The sequence below is a fragment of the Sphaerodactylus townsendi genome, linkage group LG05, assembly GCF_021028975.2.
Source record: "Sphaerodactylus townsendi isolate TG3544 linkage group LG05, MPM_Stown_v2.3, whole genome shotgun sequence".
Lineage (NCBI taxonomy): Eukaryota > Metazoa > Chordata > Lepidosauria > Squamata > Sphaerodactylidae > Sphaerodactylus > Sphaerodactylus townsendi.
Genome location: NC_059429.1, coordinates 53,176,190 through 53,189,812, shown reverse-complemented (window position 1 = coordinate 53,189,812; position 13,623 = coordinate 53,176,190). Strand labels below are relative to the sequence as shown.

Sequence of the window (13,623 nt, the reverse complement as noted above, 5' to 3'; positions counted from 1 at the left end):
TGAAGATTTTGGCCTATGTTGATAGGTGTGAACTTCAAAACTGCTGAATTAAAATTTGGTTTAACTTCTTGGGAATCCCAGATTGTATATATTAATCTAGTAGCAAACCAGAAGCAGAATAGGAAACAAAGCTCTCCGGCAAATCTTAAACATATCTTTAGTCAGGGCCAGAGTGAGCATATCCTGAGGTGGAGCAGCTGCCAGGACCCCCTTCAGAAAGGATCTGAAGGTAATTTGCAATAGTAGCACTTCTAGTAGGCACACTGGTGGTGTGGTATTCCCATCAGCATTCTCCACTTAGCACCATTGGGGAAACACTGGGTCACTGGGAAGTCTCACAAATGAGAGAGGGAAGGAAGGACACACAGGCAGGTGGGGATCAGTGTGGGCTGGAAAGAAAGCATAAGGGAAAGTAGTCCTGATGGTGGTCATAGCAGGAGAGGGATCCTGGACACAGTGCCTGGGACTCCCTAAAACCAGCCTTGTCTTTACACAGGAAGCTACTAATGGAAGAGATCAGAGCTCTGATTACAGATAAAAACATCTGATTTCTACACTTAAGTGAAGCTTGACATTAATTATGAAACTCATTACTAAATTTAGCCCTCTGTCAGGATAATTTTACTAGGACTACTCTACTGAACTACTCTATATTATGTAGTTCTCCTGCAAAGTTTAAAGCAGGTCACAAATAAAACCATGGTTTGTGAAGAACTTTGATTTATATTTTTCGTTACTGCACTTGTCTCCTACCAGAATCTCTGGATGTTGTAAGAAGAGGGTGCAATGTTGTCTCAACCCTTAGTTTAATTATTTCAAGACAATGACAAACTGTGGATAGCAAACTATTATTTCTCAACATTTCTAATTGCCTTGTCCATTTTGTATTACTCCTAGATCCAACTACTGTTGATCCAAGTAAGTTCATGCAATACACACACCTTACACAAAATATACTAGGCAAACTCATTCAAAGTTATAAAACAGACATCCCCATCTTTGAAAGGGGGGGGGATCCCAAACAATGGGCACCCAGTCAGTCTGACATCAACACCAGGAAAGATTCTAGAGCAAATCAATAAACAGACAGTCAGTAAGCACTTACAAGGAAATGTCATGATCATTAAAAGTCAACATGGGTTTTTTTTTTTTAAAAAGTCATGCCAGACTAATCTCAGCTCTTTTTTTGATAGAGCGACAAGCTTGATAGATTAAGGGAATTCTGTGGATGTAGCATATATTGATTTCAATTAGGTCTTTGACAAAACTACAAGGTCTTTGACAACCCCCATGATATTCTGGCAAAAAAGCTAGTAAAATGCAGGCTAGTCAATGCTACTGTTAGGTGGATTTGTAACTGGTTGACTGACTGAACCCAAAGGGCGCTCACCAATGCTCATCGTCATCCTGCAGAGAATGACTGGTGAGCTGCCACAAGGTTCTGTCCTGGGCCCAGTGCTATTCAACATTTTTACCAATGACTTGGATGATGGAATAGAGATCATGCTGATTGAATTTGCAAATGACACCAAATTTGGAGGGGTAGTTAATACTCCAGAGAGCAGGGTCAGAATTCAAAATGACCTGGACAGATTAGAGAGCTGGACCAAAGCTAACAAAGTTGATCCTCTTTGATCTTAGATTGCAAATGCCTTAACAGACCAGGTGATCGGGAGCAACAGCCGCAGAAGGCTATTGCGTTCACATCCTACATGTGACCTCCCAAAGGCACCTGGTGGGCCACTGCGAGTAGCAGAGAGCTGGACTAGATGGACTTTGGTCTGATCCAGCTGGCTTGTTCTTATGTTCTTATGTTCTTAAAATTAATTTCAACAAGGAGAAATTTAAGGCACTACACTTAGGCACAAAAAATGACATGCACAGATATAAGATGGGCAATACCTGGCTTAATAACAGTATGTGTGACAGGCATCTGGGTGTCTCAGTAGGTTACAAGCTGAACACAAGTCAACAATGTGATGTGGCAGCTAAGAAAGCCAATGTGATTCTGAGTTGCATCAATAGGAGTATAGGGTCAAGATCCAGGCAATTAATATCACTCTATTCTGCATTGGGCAGACCTCACCTGGAATACTGTGTCCAGTTCTGGGCACCACAATTCAAGGATACTGACAAGCTGGGGTGTGTCCAGAGGTGGGTGACCAAAATGGTAAAAGTTCTGGAATTCATGCCCTATGAGGAGAGACTTAGGGAGCTGGGTATGTTTAGTTTGGAGAAGAGAAGGTTAAGGCATGACATGATAGCCATATTTAAATATCTGAAGGGATATCATGTTGAGCAGGGAGCAGGCTTGATTTCTGCTGCTCCAGAGACTGGGACAAGGAGTAATAGATTCAAACTATGAGAAAAAAGATTCCATTTAAACATTAGGAGGAATTTCCTGATGGTAATGGCTGTTCGACAGTGGAATTCAGTATCTCGTAGGGTGGTGGAATCTCCTCCTTTACAGGTTTTCAAACAGGGGCTGGATGGCCATTTCATGAGTGCTTTGATTGTGTATTCCTGAATGGCAGGGTTTTGAACTGGATGGCCCTTGTGGTCTCTGCCAACTTTATGATTATTTGGGAACATATTTTATCTAAAAATTCATTATATTCCCTGCTTGCTCTTTGTTTAGCTAGTATCCTGATGCAATTTTAACTAAAGGCTTCATTCTTTCAGCAGTAGGAAAACAAACATTAGTCAGTGACTCTGTTCTTTGTCACTACCCACCTTGTCAGTGTGGGCTACTTACTGCAAAATTAATACCATCTTATCTAGCAATACGGTTACAGCAACCTCCATTGTCAAGTTGCTAGAAACTACATTTCAACAGCAGCTCCTTTAAAAAAAAACCCTGATGATTCAATATATATGCAGTCATTAGCAACCCATATCTTTTGAAATGTAAATTAGGCCATGCTGAGGCCCAGTGCTGGAATCTGCAAAGCAGCATATGAAGTCTCCTGACCACAGAAAACCTTCCAGCCCTTTCTAAGATGCCTGAGACTGCAACTGCTGAACTACAAGTACTTACAGAAATGCAAAACAGCTGAATTTTCATATTATCTAGCCCTAGCTTAGAATCAGGTCACCTACAAATGATTTAGCACCAGGTTTCCCTAAATATATATATATTGTGCTACAGGTAAGAGGCAGGTCCCTTCTGGCCACACTCCACTTCTGAGATGGATGGCACTTGTGCTGACAAATGACTACATCCAGAATCCTGTCACAGAAGCATGTCTGCTTGCTTCTGGTATTATTAAATTCTATATGCTCTTTGTATTTTTAACTTCTTCAACAGTTTTTGGAAATCAATAATAAATAAAACCTAACATATAATCCAGTCATGTTTATGTGGTCAAATCATTGTCTAGAGAAGTCAGAAGATCCAAATCTCTTCTAGTGCACTATCCAAACACCATATCCTTATTTCATATTCCTTATTTCAAGGATATAATATTTCATTATATCCTTGCTGCCTTGACCTTTGTACCTCTAAGCATGTACAAGATACCCTTCTTCAAGAACTAATGAAGAATTAGTTAGATCTCATCCATCTTAAGAAAGGTTTCAAGGAGAGTGGGATGTGTCCACCTAGCAGAATGAAATCTTAACATTTAGATAGAATTTAACACTGCCAAATGTATATTCATCATTAAAAAACTGGCAAAGCACTTCCTCTCCCCACCCACATACACTCTTATAGTGTATGAATTCTTCATTTACATAAGCCTTATATGCAGCGGCCTTCTGTGAAGTCAGAACATTGGTCCATCTGGCTCATATGGCCATCAGATCTCCAGTGGCCCTAATATGAGTTGTTTAGCTCAAGTATTACTACTCAAGATGAATATGTTAGGATTAAACATAAGACTTTATATATACTAAACCATGGTCTCCCCTATTCAAATGAATTTAATCATTACAAGACCAATGTTAACCATTATTGGGGCTAATCCATTTTCCCACTTATCCACAGAACTGGAATAATGGCTTAAGGACTGTATGAAGTCATTTGTTACAATTTGAATTAAAACTACCAGTAATCTGAATTTAAACTTTAATGTCCATGCACCCTGCACCCGCCGGCACACTCGATGAGCAGGTGGAGAACTGGAACTCCCAGCTATCCGATGCCATCGAGATTGTTGCTCCCCGGCGTCCTCTTCGCCCCCGTGTTCGGCAGGCTCCCTGGTATACCGAGGAGCTTCGCCATATGAAACGGGTGCTTAGACGCATCTAGAGCGGAGGGTGGCGAGGAAATCTCATGACGGGCTTGGCAAGAGCTTAACATCTTATAGGACGCTTATGAAGGCCTATGAGATGGCAAACGGGCGAAGGCGAAGCAGGGCTTTCTTCTCCTCCTCTCTTGCGCCTGCTAGCTCCCCTTCGCCCGGTAATAATAATAATTATTATTCCGTAGATAATTCGGGTCCTTGACCTCCTTATCGGAAGGGTCTACAAATCATCGATTGGCTATTAGCTGCGAGGCATTTATGAGCTTTTTTGCAGATAAAGTCAGCGTCAAACTGCCCGCTGACCTTCCTTCGCCACATTATCTACAATTAGTGAACTGGAGGCTCCCTTGCCGTCTTCGGGCCCAAGTTTGGCCCAGTTCTCCCTGCTCTCCGAAGCCGCTGTTGACAGGACCTTGGCTGCTGTTAGACCTACTACCCTGTCCTTCTGGATCCGTGCCCTCACTGGTTTATAGTAAAGCTTTCGCCGGGCGGAGTTAATGCTGACCCCATCTGTTGAACATCATCAATGGCTCCCTTTGAGCAAGGGGTCTTTCCGGATGGGTTGAAGGGAGGCAGTGGTCCGCCGCACTCTTAAAAGACCATCGTTAGATCCGATCTGGCCACCATTACCGCCCCGTCGGCTCCTCAATCTTTCGCTTCTGGGAAGGTAATTGAGAGAGTGGTGTTGGAGCAGCTTCAGGGTTTCCTGGATGACCTTGCGATCGGCGCTTCGGGATCCCTTCCAGTCCGGCTTCCGTGCTTCTGGGCATGGGACGGAGACTGCTCTTGTCGCCATCCACGGATACGCCTCCGTTGATGCAACTCTTGACCGAGGCGGATCGGGCGCTGCTGGTTCTGTTAGATCTTACCAAGAAAGAGCGCTTTGATATGGTCGATCCACGCACCTTTTGACTCCACCGCCTGGCCGCTTCCGTACCGGGCACAGTCCTTCAGTGGATTGCCTGCGTTTCTCCGGGACCGAGTCAGCGAGTGTGTGAGCCGGAGATTAGAAGCCTCCGTAAGTGCCCGGCTTTCCAGTGCGGAGTACCTCCCAGGGAGCGCTGCTATCTCCGGGCTATTATTTAACATCTACATCGCGACCACTTTCGCTCAGTTGAGTACGGAGCTTTGGGCTGATCTGCCATCAATATGCTGATGACACTCAGCTCATTCTGTTGATGGAGGGGGGGAGCGGTTGCCGCTGTCCCTGCATGCCTCCCTACAGCATTGTTTGGAGGCGGTAGCTGGTTGGTTGCAGCAGAGCAGGGTGCAACTGAATCCATCGAAGACGGAGATCCTCTGGCTAGGACCGCAAGGGTGAGGTTAGGGGATTTCCAGCCGCCGGTGTGGGAGGGGGTTTCATTGGCCGACTCCCTCCGCTTCGCAGATCTCTGGGGATCCACCTGGATTCGCTCTCTTTCAATGGAGACCCAGGTGGGCCCATACAACCCGGACTGCTTTCTTCCATCTTCGCCAGGCCCGGCGTGTTGGCTCCCTTCCTCTCCCAGGCAGATCTGGCCACTGTGATCCATGCAACGGTCACCTCCAGCAGGCTGGACTATTGCCTAACCGCTATGTACCGGCCTTCCCGCTATGCGCTTTGATTCCGAAGTTAAAACTGGTCCAACATATGCGGCAGGCATCACGCCTGCTCACAGGCGGCGCCTCTTCAGAGAACACATCCAACCTGCCAGGTTAAGTGCAGCTGCATTGGCTCCCAGTTGAATCTCGGAATCATCTTCAAGGTGTGTGAGTTTTGTGACCTTCTACTGCTCTGGCAGCTGCCTGGGACCCTCGTGACCTTCGGACCGCATCACCCCATATAGTTCCAACTTCGGCCTCTGGCGTTCTGCAGAGGGCAACCTACTGGTGGTCCGGGGACCCTCTATGATGCGCGGCTGGCCTCCACGCCTTGGCCACAGGACCTTTACGGCACTGGCCCCGGCCTGGTGGAACACCCTTCCTCCATCTGTCGATTTCGGGCCCTGGCGGGACTTGGGTGAGTTCCGCAGGGCCTGTAAGACTGTGTTGTTTCACCGGGCCTTTGGAGTGTCTAGCTGCTGATTGGTGCCCCCCCTTCATTGCTCTGCGCCTGGGGCGGTTCCATCAGGGTCCCCTCATATTGAGGGCCTCACCGCCCCCCCCCCCATGGGGGTAGGTTTTAAATTGGGGTCGGGCACCTCTTGTTGTGCTTTTAATTTTATTCTGGTAGCATGTTACTATGTATTGTGGGTTCGCTGTTTTTATGAATTTTAAGTTATTCTATGATGGAGCCTGTGTATTTATATTTTTGTGATTGCTCCTATTGATGTTTGGATATCGTTGTCCACCGCCCGGAGCCCTTCGGGGATCGGGCGGTATATAAATTTAAGAAATAAATAAATAAAATAAATAAAACTAATCTGAATTAAAACTAATTTACCTGTTGCATGCGAACAACCTCCAAAATTTCAGTCCCCTGATTCAACCTACTGGCTTGGATCCCACATAGAATTTCCATCCATGCAGAGAAGTACAATTGTTACCCATTCTTCCCCCCATAAAAACAGCGGTCACCTATAAACAAAGGGCTGGGAAAGAGTTCATAGATAGAAATATTTATATATCTAAGTTGTGTAACAGAAACAGAAATAGTTGTGTAAAGCAGCATCTTATTACTACTTACAAGGTCATTCATGTTGGTCTGGCTAGCTGGATGAATTTCTTCTAAAAACTCCAAGACATAAAATGTATACCTATCCATCAAATGGACTCCAATGCCAAGGTCTGGCTGATGCTGAAAAATGAAAAAAATATTATGCAACACAGAAACAGCATTTAGCAGTGAGTACTGAGCAAAGCCTACCATGTAATTCCCATGTGCATATGTTATCCTCTTTGGACAAGCAAATTATCTAAGACGCGGCAGAAGAGCTAGCTAACTATTAAACAGCCATTATAAGAATTCAGCATCTTATCAGCATCTTGCACAACAACACGCTACACAGTTGATCTGTGCTTGGTCCTATTTAATTTTCCCACTGCTTAGACATGCCAATGGCTCAGTCATGACAGGGGACTAGCAGCCACAGTTTAAATCTCTGCCCAACTGGGAAAAAAACTGTATCCTCATATCAATAACTCCTCATATCAATAACTCCACTCTGTAGCAATCCAGAGTGGTACCCAAAGTAGGTAAGAATGGGAAAATAAAGCTGGATAGAGCAGGAAACTGAAGCTGGAGCAAGGGGTAAAAGGAACTCCCTTGGGCTGCTGGGACAATTCCCTAAATCTCTCCTGACACAGGAAAACAGTTGCTATTCACCTCTACTCCCAAGAATGCATGCAAAGATAGGATAAGCATAGGAGACCCTGCAATCTCAGACTCTATTTATTGGCAGAAATAAAAGGCATCAATGAGACTGGCAAATAGAAAAATGAGACTGTGTTACAACTGGCAGAAGAATGATATGTCATTGGCAGGAGGGGGCTTTCTCACAGGGTGCATAAAAGGGCTAAAGAGGAAAAAGAGAACAAAGTGTGGAAGTTTAACAAGAGATGGGACGGGGCAGGAAGAGTGGAGGAATAGTGAGAGTTGAAGGGCAAATTCTACAAAATGGTATAAGACAGTAAAGGTGCTACAGAGGCAGCTGAGTGATGACAGAAGGGGGTGTTAAAGGAACAAGGATAAGGGTGTGCTAGGGTAGAAAAGGATATCTGAGAGGATAAGGGATGCTAGGGTAGAAAAGGAAGATGCAGTAAAGTGTGCAAAGGTCACATGGGGGGAAAGGAACACTGTCAGGCAAGGGAAAGATCTGCTGCCTGAATATATCAACCTGCACTCAATTCTTCAAGGTTCATTCTTTACTTTTTTAAAGTCTTAGTTTACAAACATTTGCTGGAATAATCAGCTTCAATTCATTTAGAAAAGTCTGCCTAATTGGTAGAACTTATTCTTAGCACATAATATGGAAGGATCCTGAGTTTCTCATTATGGAATTCTAAGCTCTACACATCTAAACATTGTTAACAACAGAATGGAAGCTATACTTACTGAAAGTGAGTCTTCTCCCACCTGGCTACTAGCCAAAGCCATTATATTAGGAGAATAAAACCGTTCATACATGGATGCACCTTGGCATGTATCAATGATAAACAGCAACTCATTGTATCTGGAAGGAAACAAACACATTTTATGTCTGTCCTGTCTTAATTCCTGGTCTCTGTTCTGACTGTTAACTTGGTATTTATTAACACTCTCAGTTAAAAGCCAACTAGATGAGCATTTTAAGCATTCTATAATCATGAAGTGCCTAAGATGCTTAGAAAGTGAAGTCTTTTGCAGCAAAAGAGACAATGGATTTTCTCCTTTGAAAATCCTCAGGCAGTTTCAAGCACCACTGTGAACAAAAATCTACTTAGCTTTAATAACTCAAGTAAACGGTCATCCTGAGCCATATGGTATTACATAATTAACACATGCAATTCATTCTTCCAAGCATTCATTTTAGCAGAACGGAAAATAATGACACAGATGGTTCAAGAAATTCTAATTCCTGAGGTAGTCACCAAGACTCTAAATAATATGTTTTATATTAACATGCCATATCAACAGGAACACTATTTTGAAGACAACAGGTGATTTCCTGTTAAAGCAAAATTAATCAAATAGATTAATGAATGTAGTAAATGAAAAATAACAAACCCTATTCAATTTCACATAGATTAGAATGATTAGAAGTAGGGAAAAGGTAATATAAGATAACTTGCCTTTTCACTTCTAAAGCAAATCATCTGTAGAACACTTTGTAAACTAGGAGGTTTCTTTTTCTTTGAACTAACAGGGTGCTACTAGCAACACCATAAGTAAGTTTAGGTAAGCAAGTTGAGAAAAAAATGGGCATCTGAATAAATCAGAAAGATTGGAATGAGAAATTACCTTCGTTTCTGCCACATTTGTTCAAACGCGTCTGCAAGTTCTACATTAGTGATTTCTTCAGAATCCTGAAATTTCAAGAAGCCATTCCCACCATGACCTTGCAAAGAAAAGTAGATAGTAAATGATTATTCAAGTATGTTTAAAAACTTTAGCACACTTCAGCCTACACTGAGTTATACAGTAATCTCTCCGTCCTATCATATACACAAAGTATTAAAGGAGATAAGTGACAGACAAGCATAAAACTGTCAAAGCTGAAGACAGCCTCACCCACACCAGTACTGAAGACAGTCTCACCCACAACAGACATTATTAAGTCTGTATTTTTTTTCAAAGAATTAGGATTTCTGTGGTTTATTTTTCTCTTTCATTCTCCCATCCACAGTCACTGCCACTGCAAAAGCACAGGTCAACCAAGTTTCCTTGGGATCCAAGGGAATTCTTCTCCAGATTACTGATAAGTAACATTTTTCAGGTCTAGCCTCAGAAAATATTTTGTGTAAAACACTACATTAATACCCATGCTACACATTCATACACATCTTACGAGTGGTTAGAAAAGAAGGACTTTGGCATAGTCCCCATTTTTCTAAAGCAATATAATCCTGGACTTACGTCTTACTCCAAGGACTTAGCTAAATTTAGAGGGTTGTAACTCTGCTTAATTGTACTGTTAGTGTGCTAGTTTCTGATTTTAACCCACATCAGTCTCTTCAATTTTACTCATTCAACTTCCAAAGCACTTTATACAGAGCTCATTGCTTTAAACAGGCCTATGAGTTGCTTTTCACTCCAATCCATTAAGGTAAGAGGTACAATAAAAATTCTGTTTTTCCCTGTTCCCAAATCTGAAAATTCTAAAAGAAAGCCCTTTGCCCCTCCTTTACCGTATATACTCATGTATAAGTCGAATTTTTCAGCACATTTTTAATGCTGAAAAAGCTCCCCTCGACTTATATGCGGGTCATTAAAAATTTTTGTGTGTTTTTACTTTGCCGGCCAGCAGGGGGCGCAGTTTTTATGCTAGCGCAGGGGTAGGGAACCTGCGGCTCTCCAGATGTTCAGGAACTACAATTCCCATCAGCCCCTACCAGCATGGCCAATTGGCCATGCTGACAGAGGCTGATGGGAATTGTAGTTCCTGAACATCTGGAGAGTCAGCAGGTTCCCTACCCTTGTATATAGTGGCACCAGAAATTTCAGGGTGCACCTTCAGAAAGGACACTCCTGATGATACCAGTCAAGATTTGGTAGAAGTTTGGTTCAGGGGGTCCCAAAAGTTATGAGACCCCCCAAAGGAGGTGCCCCCATTCCCCATTGTTTTCAATGGGAGCTATTAGTAGATGGGGCTACCCTTTTGAGGGTCCATAACTTTGGACCCTCTGGTTAAACTTCACCAAACCCGGCTGGGTCTCATCAGGAGAGCCTCATGATACCAGCCAGGTTTGGTGAAGTTTGGGTCAGGGGATCCAAAGTTATTGACCCCCAAAGGGGGTGCCCCATCCCCCATTGTTTACAATGGAACCTAATAGTAGATTTTCCATTTCTGATAATATCCCTCTTAAAATCTAAGTTGGGTTACATTTGGACATACAGATGATGATGAGGAATCCAGTTTTGAAGGATTTTGTGTTTTAGCTTGGTTGCTAGTTGAGCTAAGGTTTTTGTACTTTTAAAGTTATTGTTGGTACCATATTGTTCTTGCTGACCCTCTTTTCCACTTATAGAGCCAGTTTACTGTTTTTCTTTGAAATAAATATTCAAAAACATTTAACCTACTGATGCCTCAATTGATGTAATTTTATTGGTATCTATTTTTATTTTTGAAATTTACCAGCAGCTGCTGCATTTCCCACCCTCGACTTATACACGAGTAAATACGTTTTTCCAGTTTTCTGTGGTAAAATTAGGTGCCTCGACTTATATGCGGGTCGACTTATACACGAGTATATACGGTAAGCCTTTTGAAGTATCATTTGCCAGAATAGGAAATAGAATGTTGGAATATAAGGATGATAATTCTGATACAATAAGGTTCTTCCTATGCTTTGTGTTAAACCAGAACCTAATGAAAATTTTCAACAAGAATAAAGTTAGGCTTGAAATTCCAGAATTTATATCTGGTATATCAGTGCTCCCAAGCTGAGGGAAACCAAACCATTCCATCCACTTCCAAATTCTGGTATTAGTTTATTCTAAGTAAATTCTGGTGATTACCATGAAGAGTGTTGGAGGGAAAAAAATTCTGCAATTACCTGTCATATATATAAGAATGTTGCTTCTATCATCAGAAAGAAGACGTTTTGAACGAGGTGCACTTGCTGGGATTCTTCCTGTCAATACTCGCAAAAAATTCTCCACAGTAACCTGAAGAAACAACTTCCTCTATGAATACTATATTGCATGTGCAGGAATACCAATAGATAGGGTTCTCAAAATGCATGAAAATAGTTCAGTAATGCTTACACAGCTCAATAGTAAATCAATAAGCTTAGGCTGTATTGCCACATTTCATCATAACCAAATACAGTTTCTATATTCCATTAGATTCATTGTTACTGAACAGTAATAAATTTTATTACTGAAACTTATCCTATCAAGCACACATTTACCACCCTTCCATTTTTTTAATATACCTTCATCAATTTGAACACCCGTCACATTGTGTGACTTCATCTGTGTGAACCTAACTTATGCTTGTTTACCTAGCAGCATTATGTGTTACCATCTCAAAACGTTAATAAATATATTTTAATACATATTATCCCTTCGAGACTCTAGGAAAATGAGATACCAGTAGTAGAAACATCTGACTATCCATCTGGCTTGCAAACAACAAAAAAATCCATAAAATATCAGAGCTTCTGGTTCGGAATACAAATTTACAGCAGCTCAAAAAGCACCACAATATTCAGGCTCGTGACAGCTGTAAACTAAAGCCAAAGTCTCAGCACATAAATCACTGCAGATCAATTCTGTTTTAAGAAATCAAATGACTCCAGTATTCAATAGTTTCTTCTTATAAACCTTTTCTTATAGATCTTTTAAATGGGCACTGAGAAGATGCTAATGAGTCCCTTTAAGAAATGCCTAGAGTTAAAACTTTATTTGTGCCCCTTGGGGATTGGGCGGTCTAACAAATAAAAAATAATAATAATAATAATAAATAGCATCTATGTAATAAGCAAGACACGCATCCAACTGATAATCTTTCCATTTTTCCACAATCATTTCTACAAGCATTTGGCATGCTAAAAGTTTATTACCTGAACTAAAAAGTTACTAGAGTGCAATCATTACAAAATAGCTCTCACATTTCATATATAATGAGTATATTCTTTAAGCCTAAAGGATAGGTCTGAAGTACAACAGCTGGCATGTTTGCACAAAGAAAAGTCAAGCCATGTATAAGATATCCATACCACATGTATGTGCTAGCTCGTTCTCATTTCCTGTAATGAATGCTGCAATAAGAACTTATGCTGTATGAGCAGCTTGGTATGTGGTGAAATGTTATATGCTTGGTATAAGAAAATAGGCCAAGTCAGCTAACTTCTATAAACTGCTCACCTGGTCACCCATTACAAGAAAATTTCTTATGTGACTAGGCATAAGCCCATCAGTTTGCCACAAATAAATCTGTGCACATGCGCACACACACACAAACGTGCACACACATGTGGCAGGGGGAGAAGACTAGTAATTCTTCAGTCTGTGCTTTTAAAGAAGATGCAAGTTCTTGGGAAAGCAGCTCTTCCATCTCAAACCCAATTATTTCCAGTTAATGTTATGAAATATGATCAATGTTTCTTAAACTGTTCAACTATCAACATAAAACAATAGTTGAAAGTGAAGATAAATTCTAAACTTTTAAACTGACTTTTATGGGTTTTTTATTGTTCTTATCTTTTTTTAAAGTAATGTTTTACCTTATGTTGGAAAAATAGCTAACAAATGTTTTAAACCAGGGGTCCCCAAACTTTTTAAACAGGGGGCCAGTTCACTGTCCCTCAGACTGTTGGAGGGCCGGACTAAAAAAAACTATGAACAAATTCCTATGCACAAATGATTGTAAAATGCTTAATTTCACCTTTCAGCCTTTCTGTCATGGTCTATTTTTAGAACAGTGACCAAAGTATGTCAAGTACAGGGTGGGCTCCAAATATTGTTGGGAAGGCTGTGGAATACCTTCCCTTGTTAAAAAAAAGCAGAACTTTCCCAATGAAGCATTACATCTAACCCAGGATCAGAGTTATCTTCCTGGGTTCTTTCCTCCCTAGCAGCCAGCCGAAAGCGATTCACCAAGCCTGGCTGATGCCAATGGGAAGTGGGGGCGGAACAAGAAAGCCTGAGAGAGAGCAACACATGGAGTAGCCGGTGAGGGAAGGGCGGAGCAGGCATTGCTACACATGTTTTCAACTCTGGGTCAAGAGAAAAATTCATGGGAGATTTTGGGGTGCA

The 13,623-nt window shown here is 41.8% G+C and overlaps 1 protein-coding gene across 1 annotated transcript in view; it reads right to left on the bottom strand.

Annotated features, from left to right (window-relative positions):
* PIGK (phosphatidylinositol glycan anchor biosynthesis class K) overlaps positions 1 to 13,623 on the bottom strand; it is a 148,427-nt gene that overhangs the window by 123,362 nt on the left and 11,442 nt on the right. The window contains exons 5-8 of the mRNA XM_048496875.1: positions 11,418 to 11,529; positions 9,163 to 9,259; positions 8,278 to 8,395; positions 6,910 to 7,020 (exon numbers count right to left, since the gene is read on the bottom strand). Of these exons, the coding sequence (XP_048352832.1) occupies positions 6,910 to 7,020; positions 8,278 to 8,395; positions 9,163 to 9,259; positions 11,418 to 11,529 (438 nt within the window). The remainder of the gene's footprint in view (positions 1 to 6,909; positions 7,021 to 8,277; positions 8,396 to 9,162; positions 9,260 to 11,417; positions 11,530 to 13,623) is intronic.